The 20,156-nt window shown below is 40.3% G+C and overlaps 1 protein-coding gene across 2 annotated transcripts in view; it reads left to right on the forward strand.

Annotated features, from left to right (window-relative positions):
• Positions 1–20,156, forward strand: part of adam12b (ADAM metallopeptidase domain 12b) — a 106,923-nt gene that overhangs the window by 62,421 nt on the left and 24,346 nt on the right. For both annotated transcript variants that reach the window (XM_007545350.2, XM_007545351.2), the window contains exons 5-11: positions 2,813–2,889; positions 3,618–3,807; positions 5,511–5,576; positions 6,383–6,454; positions 6,842–7,011; positions 7,232–7,316; positions 9,261–9,409. In XM_007545350.2, coding sequence (XP_007545412.1) covers positions 2,813–2,889; positions 3,618–3,807; positions 5,511–5,576; positions 6,383–6,454; positions 6,842–7,011; positions 7,232–7,316; positions 9,261–9,409 — 809 coding nt within the window. The remainder of the gene's footprint in view (positions 1–2,812; positions 2,890–3,617; positions 3,808–5,510; positions 5,577–6,382; positions 6,455–6,841; positions 7,012–7,231; positions 7,317–9,260; positions 9,410–20,156) is intronic.

Below are 20,156 nucleotides of genomic sequence, written 5' to 3' on the forward strand. Positions count from 1 at the left end.
CTTTAAAACAACTACAGTGCTGTACATCAAAACACAACATAACAATAAAAAAAACCCATAAAATAAAAACTTACAGTTTAAAAACAAAAACATACAATTTAAAACTAGATCCCGCTAGAGCTGAAAGCCAAGTAAAATAGATGGGTTTTAAGACGAGCTTTAAGTAAATAAAAGATGGTTCTTCATTTTGAATTGATGGTACTTCACTGAAATCAGCTCACATAATGGAGCCAGACTATTGTTCTCTGGTGATATTTCACCTTGCTTGGCTCCAGATTGCTTTTATTAACACCATCCGACGGGGGAGAAACAGCTCCTTGCCATTACAGAAACCTGTGATTTATGGCATTCAAAAGTCCTGCTTTATAACAACATTTGTCTGTTGGCCTTTTGTGTCTCAGTTGGACTGAAATGACAGTGTTTGAGCGAACAGCTGTGAGGACATTTTAACAGGTCGCGCACAGCTTGAAGCGGCAGTTTTGTAGTTTAGACGTGAATGCCATACACAAAGTTTCTTTTCCCCACACAGAGACGTACTCTCTCTCTCTCTCTCTCTTTTTCTCGCAGTTTATATTCAATTGATGGATGGTGCAAGCGTCTGGACATGCTGTGTTGTATAAAACGGCCTTCATAAAACGCAACCTTTCAGCAGAAGTCACCAGTCACATACTAATTTTAGGAATCAGTAAAAGGAAACAACATAAATGTAAACTAACGGAAATATTTCACCCGCAAAGACAACGCAGCACTGCACCCTTCATTTCTTAAAGCTTCTCCTAACAACACAGTGTTTCAAACATGTCCTAGAAATAGTCCTCTAATGATGGGATTCATACTGGGTCGGACTCGTTTTTGCCCATCACATCCTGCTCCCCGCTTGGACATTTTTTTCAGCCTCAGTCTGAACTGGTCCGATGTAAGAAGAAACTCTAATTATCCAAAATCCTCCTGCTCTGACTTCAAAAAGGTTGAGCCAAGATGGGGGTCAGAGGTCAAGTTTCCTTTTGCACCTCTTGAAAAACAATCTGCCTGATGTTTCTTTTTCTTCTTTTTCTTCTTCTTCTTTTGGAGAGCCGAGCTAATCTGGGTCAAGCTGAGTGGAGCCTTTGTGGCTGTAATACTTTTATACTAATGGGTGTCATTACAGCAGCACCTGAATCACTAACCTCCGCTTAGCTTTTCAAACAGAAGTGTTTCCTCTGAAGGTCAGCGTCTTAGATGGGGAAATGGTGGCAGAAGTTAGACGGATAGTTCAGTTAAAAAGCTGTTGATAAATTACCTGCTCCTTATGCCCACATTAAGAGTAAATTCAGATTAGTTGGTCAAAACTAAAGCAAACTTCTACCATCTTAAAACAACAAATATCTTTTCCGATCTTGCCAACGCCAAAAGACATTCACTAAGATATTAATTATACAAAGTCATTTATTACTTACACAGTAAACAGAGATGGGAGGTAACGCTACCAACAGTTACCTAATAAAAAAGTGAGATAATGTTAACAAAAAATGTTAATTGTCTTACTTTTATGTTCTACTTTCACTGGAAATGCTCAGCACCTTTGGTTTTCAGTACGTTTTTTTTACACAGGAAGAGCATTGACGTTGCGTTCCTGCATAAAACCCCAGCATCCATTCTGTAAATAACATGTCTGATTTATTGGTTCATAAAACAACACTCACATCAAGTGGAATAATGCTGTTAGCACTGGGGTTGGTTTCAGATGGCAGAAGTCGACTTTGGTTCCAGTCCCTCTCGCACAAGCTGTCAGGTTTAACCTCCAAACAAATCTGGATTTACTCAAAGTTTTAAAACAAAAAACAAAAAACAAACAAAGATAGCTGTTTACTGCAGGTGAGACATTAAGTTGTATTTCTGTCTCCATGTTAAGCAAACATTGTTTATTTGATGTGGGAAGCCCTTTTGCTTCCACTAGATGACTGATGGATTGATGCAGGATAAACTATTAGCATATTACTGTCGTCTCACACGCATGTCAGCTTTCCTGCCCTTCCCTTCGACTGTGTTGTATTAATTTCAAAGTGCCTGATTGCGAGGAGAAGGAGAGAGACCGCTCTGCAGGACATTCTAATTGAGAGGAACATGAGTATGGCAGCACAAGCATCATGTCATTTTGTCTTTTCCTCTTTTGAAAGGCAAGCAGGGACAACCGCATCACTAAAGGAAATGACAAACGCCTTTTCTCCCGTTCTGATTTTTTTTACCAAAAGTGAATCATAAAGGGAGTCGAACTTTTCCACATTTATTAGACGAAACAAAATTGTACATGCTTTGAAATAGTCTTTACAATGGAATATAAATGGATTAGCTTAGTTGGATCTAGATTGTTCCATTGCAGCTCGGTGTCGATGTCCTGTCAGAATATAAACCACGGCCCAATAGTCTCAATCCTCCAATACTTACAAGCCCAGATTCTCCTACATGAGCTGCAACTAGCGTTATTACTTGTTGAACTCTTTCACATTTTGTCAAGTTTTAAACGCAAACACCATGTTTATAAAATCACTGTTGCGATAGACCAACACCGTCTAAGTATTCAGGCACCTTTACTCACAGCATTAACTAAGACGAGACAACAGAACCAAATGGATTTGACACTCACGTCGTTCATGGATCCCTACGTGAGTCGTAGCTCATGTAGGAGAATCTGCTCTTACTATTTCAAATCACGTGTAATTTTGTTTTGTCTAATAAATGTGGAAAAGTTCGACCACCCTTCATTTTATCCATTGGGATTTGTGTAAAGTGTTTTCTCTCTCCAAAAATGTGATGTCTGTCGATCTCTTTCTAGAACAACTGCTACTACCACGGCGAAGTGCGGGAGCATCCCAACTCTGACGTGACCCTCAGTGCCTGCTTGGGACTCCGGTGAGCGACGCTTGACTCGTTTTGTATTCAAAATGCAACGTAAAGCTGCCCTTTCAGTCCTGTGCGCTGCTGCAGAGTTTGGAGTTACTTAAGTCACTCAGCGCAGCAGCCAATCATTCTTAAGCTTCCCTTAAGGCTGTTGTCGGTGAACTACGGAGTAAAACTGTCACACAAACGTATTTGCCACTGAGGCGTTTATGGCGTATTTGCTCTCATTTTGACAGTAATTTGCATCTGCCTGTTGCTAATGATGAATCGCTCTCTACAGTCTCTTTGTAAGCAGCGTTTTACCGAGTTGTAAAATTCACAGCTTTGTCTCCCCCTCGAATCATTTAGCTTTGAAACAGACTGTTTGCTTTTCGCAACACAGGAGCCGCTCACGAACATGAAACGTTTTGCGTGTCAGCTTGAGAGTTGAAATTACATTTGTAAAAACAAAAAAAATGTTTTGCTGCATCTGAGTTGATTTGCGTTTATGGTGGACCTTTTGTCTACAATTGTCTACAAAGTCATAAGTTTTAACCACAGCAACATGTGGCTCAATAAAAACACAATTCAGATGTTTTTTTTTGTTTGTTTTTCTCGTAGCCTCAGGAAAAGTGAGATTGTAGACAAAGAGCTGCCTCGGTTGTTCCATTAGAGACAGCCACATTCAATCAATTCTGGCATTTGGGAAAGTGCTCGTGCTTTGAAGTTTTGTTTTCTTACTTGGGATGTTCTCTCTACAGAGGCTTCGTTGCACTTGAAAACAAGACATTTATTATCGAGCCCGTGTCTGGCCACGACGCTGGGGCCCACTTCATTTACCGAGTGGAAGAGCTCAAAGTGACCCCTGGAGCCTGCGGCCATGGCTTTAATTTGTCCTCTGTTGCCCCTGAAAGCCACATCAAAAGCCCTTTCCAATCCTTTCACACCAGGGTGAGTTCACTGTGTTGTTTTTATTGCAAACCAAAGGTCTTAAACCATTATTTTTGTAGCATTTCATCATCAAATATCCCTGACAAAACCACTATTGAGCTTATGATTAAATATTAGGCATTTGACCAAGGACGAGCGTGTTGGCTATCCCACAGATTTGGAAAGGTTCCTTTGGGGATAGCTTTGGATTTGACACTCATTTCATTCGTGTTAAGAGCCCAGAATCAAGGGCCCGCGCAGAACATTTGGCTGATAATTTGCGTGGAGCAGGTGCAGCATCCATCTGCTTGTATTTCCAAACATTAAAAACTCCATTTGAGGCAGGAAGTGGGGCTAACCCTCGTGCAGAACTTAATGAACCCAGAGTTATACAGTATCTCAGTTTAGGGGTTCATAGAACAGAACTGGGTCTGTCTGCCTGAAAATATGGGGATTTTGTGTGGAAATGAGTTCAAGTTTAGGACTTTTTCATTTGCACTTGAGCTTTTTGTTTTCTTTTTTTTGTCTTTATACAGTTTAAAACTCTTTTTGGCATCAATAAAAAACATGATCCAGAAGCAGAAACCTTCCTCAGGGACAAAACTTTAAGGGAACTTTCTTCAAGAGCAAAGCAATTCATCTCAACCAGCTGCTGCCAATCTTGATTAAAGCTTCTTTACACCAATTTTTTCCAGTCTTACCTGTCATTTGCCCTAATAGTTCATCACTGTTTTTTTTTTATTTCCTAATGCAATGTAATTAAGCAGTTTTGTTTCACACTAATGGACCTGATCTTTATTGCTTAGATCTCAATGGAAGCAACCATTGAGATTTCAAGAACTTCAAGAAATTCCTTGTAACTTTAGGAACTCCTTGAAGAATCTTCCTAGAATTACAAGTAGGACTTAATGCAACACATTGCACAGCACATGCCTTATATCCAAGCCAGTTCCTCTGAAGCGTCTCATTTAGATAAAATAAATAACACCTTTACAACATTTCTGTCCAATTTAAACCTAAGACTAATTGCTTGGACTCCTGCCTGGCTTCTACATGTTTGGCACTCAAATGCAAATGAATGGATTTACAGCAAATGCAGAACAAGTCAGACCTGCTGAGGAACGCCAACAGTCCCACTGATTTTGCGCTTTACCTAAAGCAGCAACATTTTTGCCCTTATCTTTACACTAATATGTGTCTAACACCCACAAAACCTAACTGAGTCATCAAAACAGGAATGTATTCTGAGCTCCTTGGAAATAAATTTGTTTCTTTCAAACTAAAATCTAAGAACCTTTTTATTTATTTTATTTTTTTTTTTAATTTAGAAATAAACCAGTTCATATTTATGGAAAGTAAGAAGAAAAAAATAAATGAATATATTTATTGTTCCATGAATGATTTATGTGCAAATTCTATACAAAAATTGAAAGGAAAAAAATATAAAGCATGTTATTGCTTTTGAAATTAAAGATGCAGCTCAAATTGCTATCGTTTTTCAAATTTACCTACTGTATGCAGACTAACCCCATGTTCCCCTTAGACAGAGATATCAGTCCTCTCGTGACAAGATAGCCAAAAGCTGTTTCCTTTGATCATCAAATTATTCATGCAGAAACGGCTTTTCAGATGCCGCAGGCTTTGAGATGTAGCCTGCACGCCAAACTTTCAAATTGCAGTGCTTTTCTAACTTTTAGCATTCCTCTTTCATTGTTCTCCCTCAGCATAAAAGGCATGCTCAGAAGACGACCAAATACGTGGAGCTGATTATCGTCGCAGACAACAGAGAGGTAATGTCCCTACTATTCTCTGCCTGACACCGTTCAGCCGCAATGCTTTGAAAACCCAGCATGCCCTCATGCCATAAACATAAAGAAGCACAGTAAGCCACTGTAGCTGCAGAGCAGGTCTCTCTCTGGAAGCTGCTGAATGTGGTGAGTATGCAACAACCCACTGTGGCAGCAGATTTTTTATTTTTTTTTTTTATTGCCAGCAGGAACGTCTGTTTTCAGTTCCTCAGCAGGGCAGACAGGAAACAGGACAAGGATATAGGAGAGTACCCCGTAAGCGCGGACAAGCTCATTGTGGTGGTTTCCTCTTGTTATCTCTCTGCTGATGCCATTGACTTGAATGGAAAGAAAGGGAATCGCAAAAAAATAAAAAATATAAGGGATTTAGCGTGCTGCTCAGATTTGAAGTGCAGGTGGATCCACGGCAGGGTGGAAACAGACGGTGGGACTTTTCTCTAGTTTACGTCCAAAGCTTTAATGCCGTGTTACGTCTGCCAGTAGACCTGCTTCCCCGCAGTCGCACCATTCGTCTCTGTAATGCTGGGGGATTTTTCTAGATCCAGATGGTCACAGCTTGAAAACATACCTAACACACAGAGTAAACAAAAAAAAACACAAACTTGGAATATTTAAAGCAGCCATTAATGCAAAATCCTGCATTTGCGTGTGTGCTGTGGTACTTCATAGTTTTTGGATCGTAAAACGATGTCCTCCATTATGTTGTCACGAAGCACCGGCTTCTTGCGGATGTAAATTTGTCCCATGGCTAACCTGCTGTCTTTCTTTTTTTTTCTTTTTTTTTTCAGTTCCAGAAACAGGGGAGAGACTTGGAGAAAGTCAAACAGCGGCTTGCAGAGATAGCCAATTATGTGGACAAGGTAAAACATGTGCTCCCCCCTCTTTGTGGGTGAGGCATAAATCACTTTTTTTAAAATAGAAATTTTGTTGGCAGCAGAGATTAATGAGAAGGGACGGCGTGATATATTAATTTCTCGTTAAACAGCTGCCTACGACCTGAGCCAGAGCTGCGTGTCTATTGCTAGAACGCGCAGTAGGCAGATGGATTTATTTTAGGAGGCACTGATATAGAAATGGAAAAGACATACTCTGATTGTGTAAAAACAAGAAAGAAAATGTAGTTTTATGATTTAGATAATAAGCAACTAAAGGAAAACACAAATTATTGTGTTTGGCAAATCTGTATGAAGCGTTTAGGACACCAAAAACTTAAATCTGACTCTGTTTTGCGCCATCCTCCTCCTCAGTTTTACAGGGCGCTCAACATCAGGGTGGCTTTGGTGGGTCTGGAGGTGTGGAGTGACTCCGATAAATGTCCCATCACTCAAGATCCCTTCACCACCTTACACGAGTTCCTAGACTGGAGGAAGGTGAAGCTTCTGCCCCAGAAGCCTCACGACAACGCTCAGCTCATAAGGTAACCCTAACATTAAAAGTGGGAAAAAAATGTTAATTCTCAGTCAATAAACAAAGCCTTATAAGAACGAAAAACTGCCCAACAAAGGTGAGAATTAGACAAATGCAGTGAGTAGAGATTACAAGAAACTCTGGCTCTTTCAGCACATTAGGCCTGTGTAAACACCATCTGCTCTGCAAAACACTAAAACACACGTCTCTACTTCTATGTTACTTTGCAGCGGCGTTTACTTCCAGGGCACCACCATCGGCATGGCGCCCATTATGAGCATGTGCACAGTGGAGCAGTCCGGAGGCATTGTCATGGTGAGTGTAAAGCGCTGTCCCTTGACCCCAACTTTTTTCTGCAAGATCTGTGTCAGAGGAGGCTTTGTCCAGATTCGGCAGCCTAACACGATCCAGCTGTAATTTACACGAGCCGCCAGGTGTTCGTCGTTTGCTAGAGAGTCGCTTTAGGGTCCTGAAGGACGTCATGATTTGCATGCTGGCTTACCGGTTTGACATTATCGCGCCCACACATACACGAAGAACAAGCGCTAATTTGGAACTCCTTCGGTCGGGCTGCGAGATACCAAGGCAACGGCCGCCTGGAAACGGGTGGGACTTTGTGTCGGAGCGGCGGACAAGCGGCCGGATGTCGATCTCGCGGAGCACTTTCTCAAATTAAAGCCGGCGGCTTTTGAACACGACTGCATTTCCATTTTTATGAGAACTGATGAATTGTTTAGTTTGCTTCTTTCGGAGGGTTGGAATCTAAATGGATTCGTATACGCAACTGTGCGTCACCTCTACCGGAGTGTCAGTACACAATGTAAATGTGCTTCTAGTTGTTGAGACCGGTGCCAAATCGCAAAGTGGTTATCAGCCCAATGCCATTATGACTAAGCCCAGATGTGTACACCACATCAATGAGTGGGATGGCTGGTTCGCTGTAATGAGGCTTTTCCAGATGTTTGTCTTCCCCCCATTACTTGCATATAGCAGATGGTCTGTATTGGGATTAAAAGGCCAAATAAGCAGTGGGAGGGCAGGGAGGAAATGATCTATTTCTCAAGCCATACTGCACCATGTGTTCTGCCCCAGATCTTGTATTTATTTTCCCCCCGCCCCCAAGGGGATAGAAATCATGTCAGAAATATGGTTAGACCATTCACCATCACAAAAGGAGCAGATTCCTGCTTTACAGTGATCATAGAAGCTTTCTACCATTTCAACCATTTTTACTCATCTGACTATTATTAGTACTCAGCCCAGTCTCGTGCCACTTAGAAGCACGCCACCCTGACGAACATGACAAAGGCTGCAGAGAGTTTTCCCATCCTTCCTGTTTGGAGGCGGGGTGCAGCTCCCATGACGCTGCTCTTTAATCAGAGCAGGAAGTGGCACAGCTTGGCCTCAGCGTTTCACTGATGACTGTGCTTTCAAAGGAAGCATGTGATTTTCTCATGTAAGTCCCAGAGAGCCACAATACAGTAAGATATACAGCAGTGGGTTGATGTCCCCCCTCACCCCCCTGCATCGTGGTTTTGCAGATTAAGTTTTTAATCTGCAAAACCATGCAATGCATTTACGCGAAGGAGACCCCATTCTGTACTGATTTTCTGAACGTCACCGTGAAAGAAATTTAATTTCACGACTGGCTCATGTTTGAAAAAGTGAGGCTCAAACACAGACCTATCGCAATTAAAAAAAAAAAAAAAGTGTAATAGCCCTTTAAAGTTGTGGTAGTACCAAGCAACGAATACCTGTAGACATATTTGACACCTCAGTCCAGAAGAGGGCAGTTGTAGGTACGGCTAAGGTACCGTGAAGAGAGAATCCTGACTGACTGACTCCGTCCATCCGTCTTTTAGGAAAAGGGATGTTTAAATAATCACTGCAGCACAACACATATATACTGTGCTGTGTTCATTTCCTGTCTATTCCCAGCCTCGGTCTGTAAAACTGTGTCCAGATGAAGTTTCTTTTCCAGTTTGGTCATTATCCGTCTGTCTGTCTTATCGGTGGAGTCATGCAGAGGTTTATGTAGCTGCCTCTACAGGAAGTCAGACTGATTGGCTCTGCAGTGATAGTGAACTCTGGTAGATCAAATACAGTTTCCATAAAGAAACTGAAACTAAAAGGAGAGGGTCGAACTGTACGTTTCTTAAAATGGCTGTTTGTTTGCATGACATTTTAACACTTTTTTTTTTCCCTCCTGTCCTTCAGCTTGGCTAACTTAAGACGCGTTGGGTTGCTTTCTTCTACCAGGATCACTCGGAGAACCCGCTGGGTGCAGCCGTGACTTTGGCACATGAGCTGGGACACAACTTCGGCATGAACCACGACACCCCGGAGCGTGGCTGTGGTTGTAGGATGACTGTCGACCGTGGAGGCTGCATCATGACCCCCTCCACGGGGTAAGGGTCTGGTCACGCTTTTCATCTACAACTTTTAAGTTCCCAAGAGGCGAAAAGACAAAAGTGGAAGGTGGTGTCAGTGACACTGATGATTCGTTAAGAGCAAAAGATTAACAATGTCATGAATTGCGGGTTGAAGTGGTGAGGAGAGACGCTGAGAACCCAGGTATGGTGAAGATAATGAATTTAATGGTGAAAATAAAGCTCAGCAGTCCATACAGGCAGCACGGCAGAAACTAGCACACAGCTAAGTACCGGTAGCAACTGAATCACAGGACTAGACACGAGAGCTGACACTACCAGGACTAAACAGTTCTACTGGAGCGCAAGTAACACAAAAAACTCAGACGTTAGACAAACCAGGACTTTACAGTTCTACTGGCGAACTCCGACAACAAACGACGATAGACAACAGGTGGGGTTAAATACACAGGGAAGGTAATCAGGGAACGGGATACAGCTGGGAGCAATCAACAGGGAAGACAGATTCACAGGGGAAATTGGACTAACACAGAAAAACTACACAGAAAACACAGATCCTAACAAACAAAACTGTTTGGACTCGTCTTCCAGGCAATTCACAGAGATGAAATAAAGTAACTTGGGCTATCAGATGGAAAAGGGGTTGAATACATTCTGTTTTTATTTATTTTTTTAAATAAAAACTATTACTTTCCTTTCTACTCCATCTACTCCATTGTGTGTACGATCACACAGAGTTCCAATAAAGTTGAAGTTTGTGGTTGAAATGCAATAAAATCAGAACATTTCCCCTGTGAAAATATTTGAATACATTTACAAAACTCTGTATGAGTTAAAAACTTTCTTCATATTTAGAAATATGAGGAAAACAACGTTTCTTTTGTGTGGCTGCTGTTTACACATGATGGCCACAACACAGAACAACAGGTTACATTTGCAAGATCCCTAATGAAACTCGCTTTCAGGACAAAAATTGCTGGCTCTTGCTGTAACTGCCCTGCTACCAGTCTTTGGAAAATTCATTTTGTTTAATAGTTGTTCACTACTATTTGACAGCTTTAAAAAATATCCAGAATATCACACCAGGCCAAACAATGTCTTGCAAAGAGAAATGTCTACATAACTTCATACTGGTGTCTTATGCTGCGTTGCAACAGATAATATATATAAAAAAAACTTCAGTAGCTGCTGATTTTGCGTCACATTTTTTGAACAAATTCATATTGTTTCTGTGCTGATGTATGAAAGAAGGCTTCAGAACACAGAGCAAAAAAAAAAACACACACACATGGTTTGGAACTGGAATAAAGTATCTGCTGTGGCATTCTCCGCCCGTTGTCTGGGTCTCTAAGATAACAGGGCTGCTGCGAGCGATGGACTGTGTGACTGCTCGTAAACGGCTAGCAGATAACACAAACCCGCAGCAGAGAAAGCAGATTTCACCCTTGGTCTGACGCCAGTAATGTTTGCCTCGTTGGTGGGTCCTGCAAGGCACAGATGCAGGCAATCAAAAGGATTTCCACAACACAGGGAACATGAAGCTAAAACTGAAAGGCACGGTTACTGGTATTCTTTAAACCTCAGCCTACATGTGTCCCACACATTAATCATGTCGCTGGGGGATTAAATCATTCTCACATTTCATGCACAGCTGTGGATTTGTATAATTTTGGGAACACATAGGGGAGAAAATATTTCCAGATTTTACACTTTCTCGCCATTCATTAGTTCCGACTAAATTGCATTTTTGTTTTAGCTCAAAGTGAAGCTTTTAGACTTTGCCCACAATTCTGAACTGCAGATGCAATCATAAGAGCCAAATAAACAATAGGAAACACCTGACAGGGTTGCTTAGACACGCCGTAATGAAAGGAAATGTTTCATTAGAGCGGGATAATTGAGACAATGAAGAAAAGGATAAAGTGATTTTCACACCATGCAGATTTTGGGGATGTTTTTGCTCCCTGAGGGATAGATTTGCCAAAGTAAGAACACAGTAATTCATTAAGAAAAAAAAAATCTAAATGTAAAAACTGTGTGTTTCTGCTCAGTTTACTTTATCTGTTCTGGTTTTGCCCCACTTTTGCAGTTTATTGTTAACATTTGGTGTGGATTAATCAGGGCTGGACACAGACATCTCTGTGGATGCTAGTCATTTTGCATTTTATTATTTTGCTTTTTTTTATGATTTCATTGCCAAAAACAATCTGCAGGGTTCAGGATGCTTACATTTTCAACTACCTTTGTAATATTGTATACTAAGGCTGCACAATTAATCAATAACAATGTGTCTTGCGATGGACCTGTAATCAATATCAACAATACATCTGTTAAAATATTCAGTACATAGGATATTCACTGAACACTGATACAGAGCTGCACAGCGTTCTGGGGGAAGTAGGCAGACATTATCTTGCTCAACCTCATGGCCAGCTAAACCAGGTGGGTGGCATGAAGTAACTCACTCACTCTGATTTCCCAGCAACAGCCTGCTGAGTAAGGCTTCGCCTCATAACTGCTTAAAAATGAACAACAGAAGTGCGGAGAAAAAGCTGAATAAAACAGGAAAAGGTCACACCAACAGTGTGGCGGTGCTTCAAATATTTAAAATACAGAACTAATCAATAATTATCAGTTTCGACTGATATGAAATGTTTATGTTGTACCCATGCTGACAGATTGTGGTATGTTTCAGTATTTCAAACTAGTGGAGTTGTTTTTATTTAGTTATTTTTGTTTGGTCAGAGGTCATAATTTGTCATATTTCATATGAGTCAACTGGACCAAACAGGGACCAGAATCACAACCAATCAGTTGATTGGTTTTGTTGTTGTTGTTGCTTCTCTTCTAAAATGTGAATTCATTTGAACTTATAAAAAATAAAATAGTTTTCTTTAATGATAACTAAAAAAAAGAAAACATACAAAGACCAGGATGGGGTGAAGAATGGAAACAGAGTGACAAAAATAATAATAATAATAACAATAACAACAATAATAATAATAATAATAATAAGGACAAAGTAACAGCGAAAAACAATGAGGATCAATGAGCTTACATATGGAGAGAGAGTGGAACCGACAAAGCAACCAGGACTAATCAGTGGAAAATGTAAACAGCGGATGGAGAATGCAGGCAGAGAGGAATCAGGAGATAGATGACAGCTGCGAAGGAGAGCGAACTGGCAGGCAGAGGGGAGGTGAAATGATAAATACAGAGAGCTGAACTGGGAATAGAGGAGTTATAAATCAGGGGGAATGAATAACACTAATCATAGAGAACAAAATTCAGAAGCACAAAGAACAGAGCTAATGAATGAACAAACTAAGACAAAGGATTTAACTAACGTGGCAAGATCTGAGACAGTTGATAAACAGCAAAAAAAACAAGATCAAAGATCGAATGAAACCAACATGGGATGTTATCACTGGAAATTAGCATTTAAATGGTGGCAAACTATAATGGCTTGTTAAAAATGAAGAACACCCTAATAATACCTCTTGATATATACATTTACATAAAACCCTAAAATGCAATGTTAATTTTAAAGGTGTTCATTTACAATTTACAACTCTAAAAGTTGTTTTTGGAAAGATCAACAAAAATATTGAAGAAATTGCTGTTTTCTTAAAATATGTTTTAATAGGCTGTCAAAAACATCTTGTTTTCGCAGCCATGGCAACAGTCCTTTTTGTTTCCTTTTTTTTTTTTTAAATAGAGGCACATTTATTTGAACAAAAGCATCAGAGACACTTAGAGGAAAATGTTTAACAGCAGCATCACTCATTTCAGTGCAGGGCCAATGCAAACAATGCAACGCACAAAGAGCAGAAAAATGACAGTCCTATCTTAATTAGAAACAATGAATTGTGCTGGTATTGAATTCTTTGTAACATAAAAGGTTAATAAGGTTCAGGGCATTTGTTTTTTTTTTTCTGCTGGTTTTGCATCATTATCAGCAGTTTAGACATGATAACACCCGAAAGAGATGATTAGTGAACTTTTATTCTCATAGTCACTCCACAGTTTCTTAATAAAAGAGTCTAAATAAATCAATGTGCCATGATGCTCTGACATTTTGCAAGCAATTTTGTCTTGCTACACTGACACAGAACATCAATATTTCCCCATTTATCTAATACCGTTCTAATTGTATGTTCAATATTTGTTCATTTCAGTCTGCAGGATATCAGGATTTTATTGAGTTTTGGCATTGCTCAGCCGCGTACCAGGGAGGGAAACAAAATGAGAATTTTATTATTATGTTTATGCGCATATAAACCCGCGCAATCTTATGCATTTCGGTGCAGTTATTATTATTGATCCTGTCTGTTGATTCAAACTAAAGCTATTTCTTGCAGCTCCAGTTATCCATATTTTTTTGTAGTAAACAGCAGTTTGGGATTTTATTACTGTTCTGCGTGTAAGAAATCTTCCTAGCTTTCTTACACGCAGAAGAAATCGACACCCAAGAGTGGTGTCGATAGCGGCTTATAAAATATTCATATCGACAATGTCAAGATGCTTGTGGCTGTACAAATAAATACATCCAAAGTCCTTTACATGAGACACAGAAATTCCTGGTTTATGGTCTTAAAAAGAGGTAGATACAAATCAGAAGGAATCACGATTCCTTATCATCTTACTCTGCTGTTAAACTCCACTTTAGATTTAAGTTACTTCAGCCTTTGCATTTTCCAGCTGTTTGATATTTCATTTGTCTTTTAGTCATCTCTGGAAATAAAATACACATTGCAGTGCATATGTAAAGTTGTAAAGTAGGACAGTGATGAAATGCTGCACAAAACTAGGTCTGATCAGGTTTACTGCGGTAACCAGGCCAGTAATCAATATCCAATTATCCTGGATCTACGAGATTATAATGATCATGTAAACAGCTTGTTTCAGCTGGTGAAACAAGGCGGCCGTTTGATAAGAGTTACCTGCCTAATTTTCATAATTTTCAGTAAATAGTTACTTCTTTAGCAGCAGACTTCCATCCTTCTATTTTCTATACCAGCTCAGTTCTCGCTGAGTAGGGGGGAGGCAACTGATCCCTGTTTCCAGTTGTCAATGTAAACCTTGGAGATATAATCACAGGTCAACACAGAGACAAAACAGGTCAAACTACAAGCATGCACATGCACACACCCAAAGGCGATTTAGAGAGGCTAGCATGCACGTTTCTTTGATTGTGAGAGGAAATTCACTGATGCACAGGGAGAACACGCAAACCCCACACAGAAAGGTGCAAGATTGCATTTGAACACAGGACCTTCTTGCTCAAAGTAACCATGCTAACAACTATTCCACCTTGCAGTCCGCTCTCAGATTTAAGCACAGCGTCTTAATTGCTTTTTTTTTTTTTTTTGTCAGACTTAAAAGTTTCAAATGATCTAAAAAATTTTAATCAGACAAAAATAACTAGTATGTAACCTGCAGTTCACACCACGGGGCTCCTCTGACCGGCAGGTGAACAACAACGACATAACAACGAAGCGACTGAGATGGAGGGAGAAGGAGTTTGAAGCAGGAACCCACTGGTTTTGAGGCAAATCCTTGTCTTCAGATCCAGAATTGTCCATTAAAACCGCAGGAAAAAAAAAGAAGTCTACCTTTATTAAGGGACTAACTACCCAAACTATCCTGGTCTTGTGTGAACAGGTACAATTCATCAAGTGCGTGGATCGTGTTAGTTTTGCAGGTTCATGGAGTTTAGTCTGTAGCGGTACTTTTCCCCCCTGAACTATTTCAAAAATTAAATTTTTGGACATGACAGGTTCAAGCTTTTCTTAGCCGACTATCTCCGAAATTGAATTTCTAGAGCCATCAGCCCTAATTTTCACTTTCCTGTTGACACACACACACACACACACACACACACACACACACACACACACACACACACACACAAAAAAAACAATAATTTTCAATCCAATCTAGAACTCATTCCCTCCGTCACAAATAGCATTGTTTCGTTTTTTTCCCCCCATTTCTTTTTAATGTATTTATTTGATATTGGCAGCCCCCTTTGACCCACCCTCTTCTTTTGTCCAGATGTCTTCAGAATGTTAAACACGTAGTTGTGAAGCATTGTAGCTCGTTCGACGGCGTGCGCACGCGTGTGTATGTGTGTGTTTTGGAGGCGCAGAGCTTAGACTTGCTAATGGAGTGGAGGACAGACTGCATCTAAATGACGTGATTATCAGTGACACTGCCAGCTGCAATCAGGGCCAGAGCGCACTGAGAGAGTTCCGCAGAGAGGTGCTTTGTGCCTCGGTAGACAGGCGGAGCGTGGAAGCCGTGGTTTCATTTGTCTTTTTATCTCCTCCTATGGCAACGCGGGAGGAGAAACACAAAGAGGGGTGACAGTGGTACCGGGAGAGAAACAGTAGAACGCTATCAGCTGCGGAGGAATAGCTTCTTGTTCATCTGGAGAACGGTGACAGGTGTGCGAGACACAAAGACTGGTCTTGGGAGATTTCGTTGAACAACAGGTGGAAACTTTGGCATTGTTTGCAAAAGAATGGTATACAAACATATTTTGAAGTGGGAACTGGAGTTTAAAAAATCTTGCCTCGCAGGAAAGCACAAAACCTTTCCTGTGTCTTTTTCGGCATCCGAGTGGAATTGTGAAGAACAGCAGGGAGCTACCTCTGGAACTTAATAGTTTATTAATATATTTTTATAGCAACAAACTTTAGCTTATTTTGCATCGATTTAATGTGAGAGATTATGTCTTTTATTAACATGGACAGGGAAGCTGTTCAGAGTTGATTACAAACATGAATACAGGTAGATACAAAGCAATCCTAATAGAAGGCCTGTTAGAGATTTGAGTTTTAGGCCATCATAAAAACCTTTAAGTTGCAGCTAAAGCGCCATAGAATGGTTCAGATTGGAAAACTATCATGTGGCACAGACATTTTTCATCCAATTTTCTTGGGATTTATCCATTTTCAAAGAGGAATGGGTAAAACTGTGGATGAGCAAAACTGAGAAGGATGTACCCTTGATGACTTGCACCTGTGATGACAGTGTGTGGTGTCGCTGCAAACATAACACATCAACACACGCTTGTTTTTTGTTTAAAATAAATAAATAAATATTTTACCATTTTCCTTACACCTCACAATGTGCCTTGTGTTGTGTTGGCCTGTCATAAAAACATCCAAAAAGTGCAATAACATTTCTGGCCGTAAGAGACAGGGTCCAAAACTGCATCACTGTTTTCATTTCTGCTATCAAAAACTAAAGAGTTAGCAAAGTACTAGAGGCTTGCAGAAAATTTAACTTGTGTTCTGTTTTGATTTTTTTTTTTCCCCTGATGTTTAATCACTACAAGCTTCTGGCAGAGTTGCAGGCTGACATTTCGCCAAAAGGTCAGACGTCTCGGCTGCTTAGCATGGACTAAAAGCATGTCAGTCTGCGGTGAGTCTTGGAGAACAATAGAGATAGTCTGATGTCAGTTTGAGGGACTGCAAAGAGCGGAGCTTTTTATAGCCCTTGTGTACTCGGTGCCTTGCCTCGTTCACAGTGCGGCTCCACTCTTTATCCAAACTGCTATTTTCCCCCCTATCTTCTCAACCCGCTCGTATTAAGCTTCTAAATGATACCGACAGGAAATCCATGACAAGATGCTTGGTCTCGCCGTCCCGGTACATTTTACGATTGGCTTCTAAGTCACTAGGAAGAGAAAGCCTCTTTTAGCTTATTTTCTCTTAATTGGTTTGGTTTGGAACTTTAGCAGTTTATTTTATTATAATTTCACTGCCTAAAAACTCACAAGATATCAGTTGCAGCAGTTTCCAGGAGCAAAAAGGCTGCAGCTAAGACAGTTGATGTGAAATGTTGCCAGATCAATCAGTCAGCAAGAACGCAGCATCATATTTCCGTGTGGGCCAGCCTTCCTGGATCTTGCTTTGTCTTGCTAACTTGATAAAAAACTTGGTATTTTTAAGAAAGAATGCCAACATAGCTTTGTGTTTTTATACAAACATTTGCTGTTAGTTCTTCAAAGTTGACCTTTTTTTTATGTAACTGAGAGCAGGAATAAATTAATATGAATAAATACTAAATTTGATTAAATTATCTAATTAAAGACTAAATCTTTCAGCGTTTAATACAAATTTGCCTTTTTTTTTTCCCAATTATGTACAAAGCTGTTAGCAGGTTCTAAACATTTGTGCGTGCAGCTAATACTGAAACTGGACAGGAGGGAAGATCTTGTTCAGAAATACCTCATCACGCTGCACGGATGCAACTTGTCTGTATTTAAATGGCACATTACAGATGCATTAAATGAAAAACCATCTCATTTTACTGTATAGTAATGGAAATCGCCTCTTGAAAACCTCTTGAAAAACAAACCTGTTTTGTGTTATGCAGATTGCACCAAAACAAATTTGGGATTAAAAGAGACGGGGGGGTAACTTGGCGCAATAGAAGAATAAGGCACAGTTGCACAGCTGGCATCAGGGAATGCCACAATGCACATCAAAGGCCTGTAATAAATTGTTAGTGGCAATAAAAAAGGGTTTAATCAGACACCATTGTTTGTCTTTTATTCTACAAAATTACATTTGTGACGTATTTGTATAGACTGCATATCATAAATTTATAATCTGATCATATCAACTCGAGTCAGTGTGTCTTATCTCTGAATGAACCAGTTAAATAAATGCATGATTAATAAAGCACCACTTATAGATTTACACAAATGTCATAAATGCCCTTTTTAGCATCAGTCCTCACTATATGTAACAGCCATTTCAGAAATTTTGAATCCCTAAATGTCGGTTTTTGCAGTTACATTTTTTCAATCCTACACAGAAATGGCAATTTTTCTAGTAAGTGGTTAGATCTTTATTAATCATTTCCTTTTTTTGTAAATGTCCTGAAATCATGTAAACCTTGTGGATACGTTTAAAAGAATGTATTTAAAGGACGCGGGTATTTTAAGTTCTTCATTAGATGACCTATAGATCATTTCCGTTCCTCTCTGTGAAATGGTAGCTCCACTAAGCTCGTCGTTAGCGAGGTGGCACCACAGCTTTTCCTCTGTATGGAGCACAAATTTATGAGGCCATACATCACTGATGAGATAAACATCTTTATTTGTGGGTGTTGTTCCTAATAAAAGTGACTTATTTGCCTTTCAAACAGATACGACAGGCAGAATGGGTCTGACTAATTAGATTTTGTGTAACTGTTGAGCGTAGTCAAATTAGTTCCACCTCAGCAAACCATACCTGGAGAGGGAGCAGAGCTCTAGACCCAATATCATCCTGGGAATCCTACACCCTCTGCTCAGCTAATTTCCTGGACAGCCGGGCAGCCGTGCAGCAGCAGCTGTGATAACACACACTGATTATTGTGCTTCTTGTACTTTGAAATCTTTTGCATCTCTGGAGTTGTCTCTGGAACAGATTTATAGAAAAGTCATCTGAGAATTCAATTTTTTTATTATTATTATTATTATTACTAATATTATTTGTTTTAAATCAAACTTTTTGCTTTGAACTCTTTGCTTCAATTCAAATGTGTTTTCCTGCTGACCACCGCTAACATTCAGCCAATGGAAGAAAAGCATGAGAGTGCTTCCTCACGTGGGTTCGGAAAAGATTTTTCTCCTGCGTATCGGTTTATCTTCGTGAAAAGACAAATTGCAGCCAGCAATAACAGAGAGATCGTCACGGCATCTCTGGGTGCACAGGCAGGCTGTTACCAGGACTGTGAGAGCAGCTGTTACCTGGAGGAATGCAGGCCTTAGATTAGAGACGCAGCTCAATCACCAAACCGCTGCTGGTACAAAATCACCGCCTTGCAGCAGACGTCCATTCGAGTTATATGTTGAGTTGCACCGTGGCTGAGGTATAGTCTGCTTTGAATGATTAAGGATACACAGTTACAGTCGGTAGTTACCATCTAGTCGCCATAAACATGCATGCCATATTAATTTGGGGTTGTCACATTTACGTGTACATGCTCAATCACTTATATCTATCCTTGCACCACCACAGCACCCGAGAATACAAGCTTTAAGAGGATAACCTTAAGAAGCCATGATGAAACATGCTTTTGCTTTACACTATGCTGAAAATAGGTGCATAGACTTAAAAAAAAAGAGGGGTGGGGGGAGTTACACCTCAAGACACAACACTGCTTTTGCCCGAAGCAGTGTTGTTTTATACATATTGATTTTAAACGCATCAAATTCATGTCCACGTTAACGCTCCGAATCTTTATTTTTTTGATTCTACAATGTCCAAAAGAAAGCAGATCTGTTCAACAGAAGCTACAATCGTCCCCCCTTTGGACCGTGAAAGCATGTTTGATGGAAACGCACCGTGTTTACCTTTCATGGACAATCCACCTTCCCCTCCTGATATGTACCTGATTTTTTATTTTATTTTTTTCTTATCAGCAGCGGTTCGTGTTATCGACAGCGGCCTCACTCTGCTCCCTGCGGTGGTTTAATCTGCATGGTCTGTTCCCGATGTTATGCATGGGTCTCTAAGCTGAGGACCATAACACACTCCTTTGTTCGAGCGTCTGTTGCGGTGGTTTAACAGTGGATTATGTGAGTGGACACATTTGGACAGGGACAGGTTGGATTGGCTTCTGGTCAGCGGGAAGATGAAAGCGGTCGACATTTAGAGATGGACAATCTGCGTGAAGTTGGCGCTCGGCTTTAACCCGAGAGTGGCTGTCAGAAGAAGATATTTTTGTGTCGTGCGTGCGCTTTGAAAATCTGTTTTCCTTT

Source organism: Poecilia formosa, unplaced genomic scaffold, assembly GCF_000485575.1.
Source record: "Poecilia formosa unplaced genomic scaffold, Poecilia_formosa-5.1.2 Scaffold12, whole genome shotgun sequence".
NCBI lineage: Eukaryota > Metazoa > Chordata > Actinopteri > Cyprinodontiformes > Poeciliidae > Poecilia > Poecilia formosa.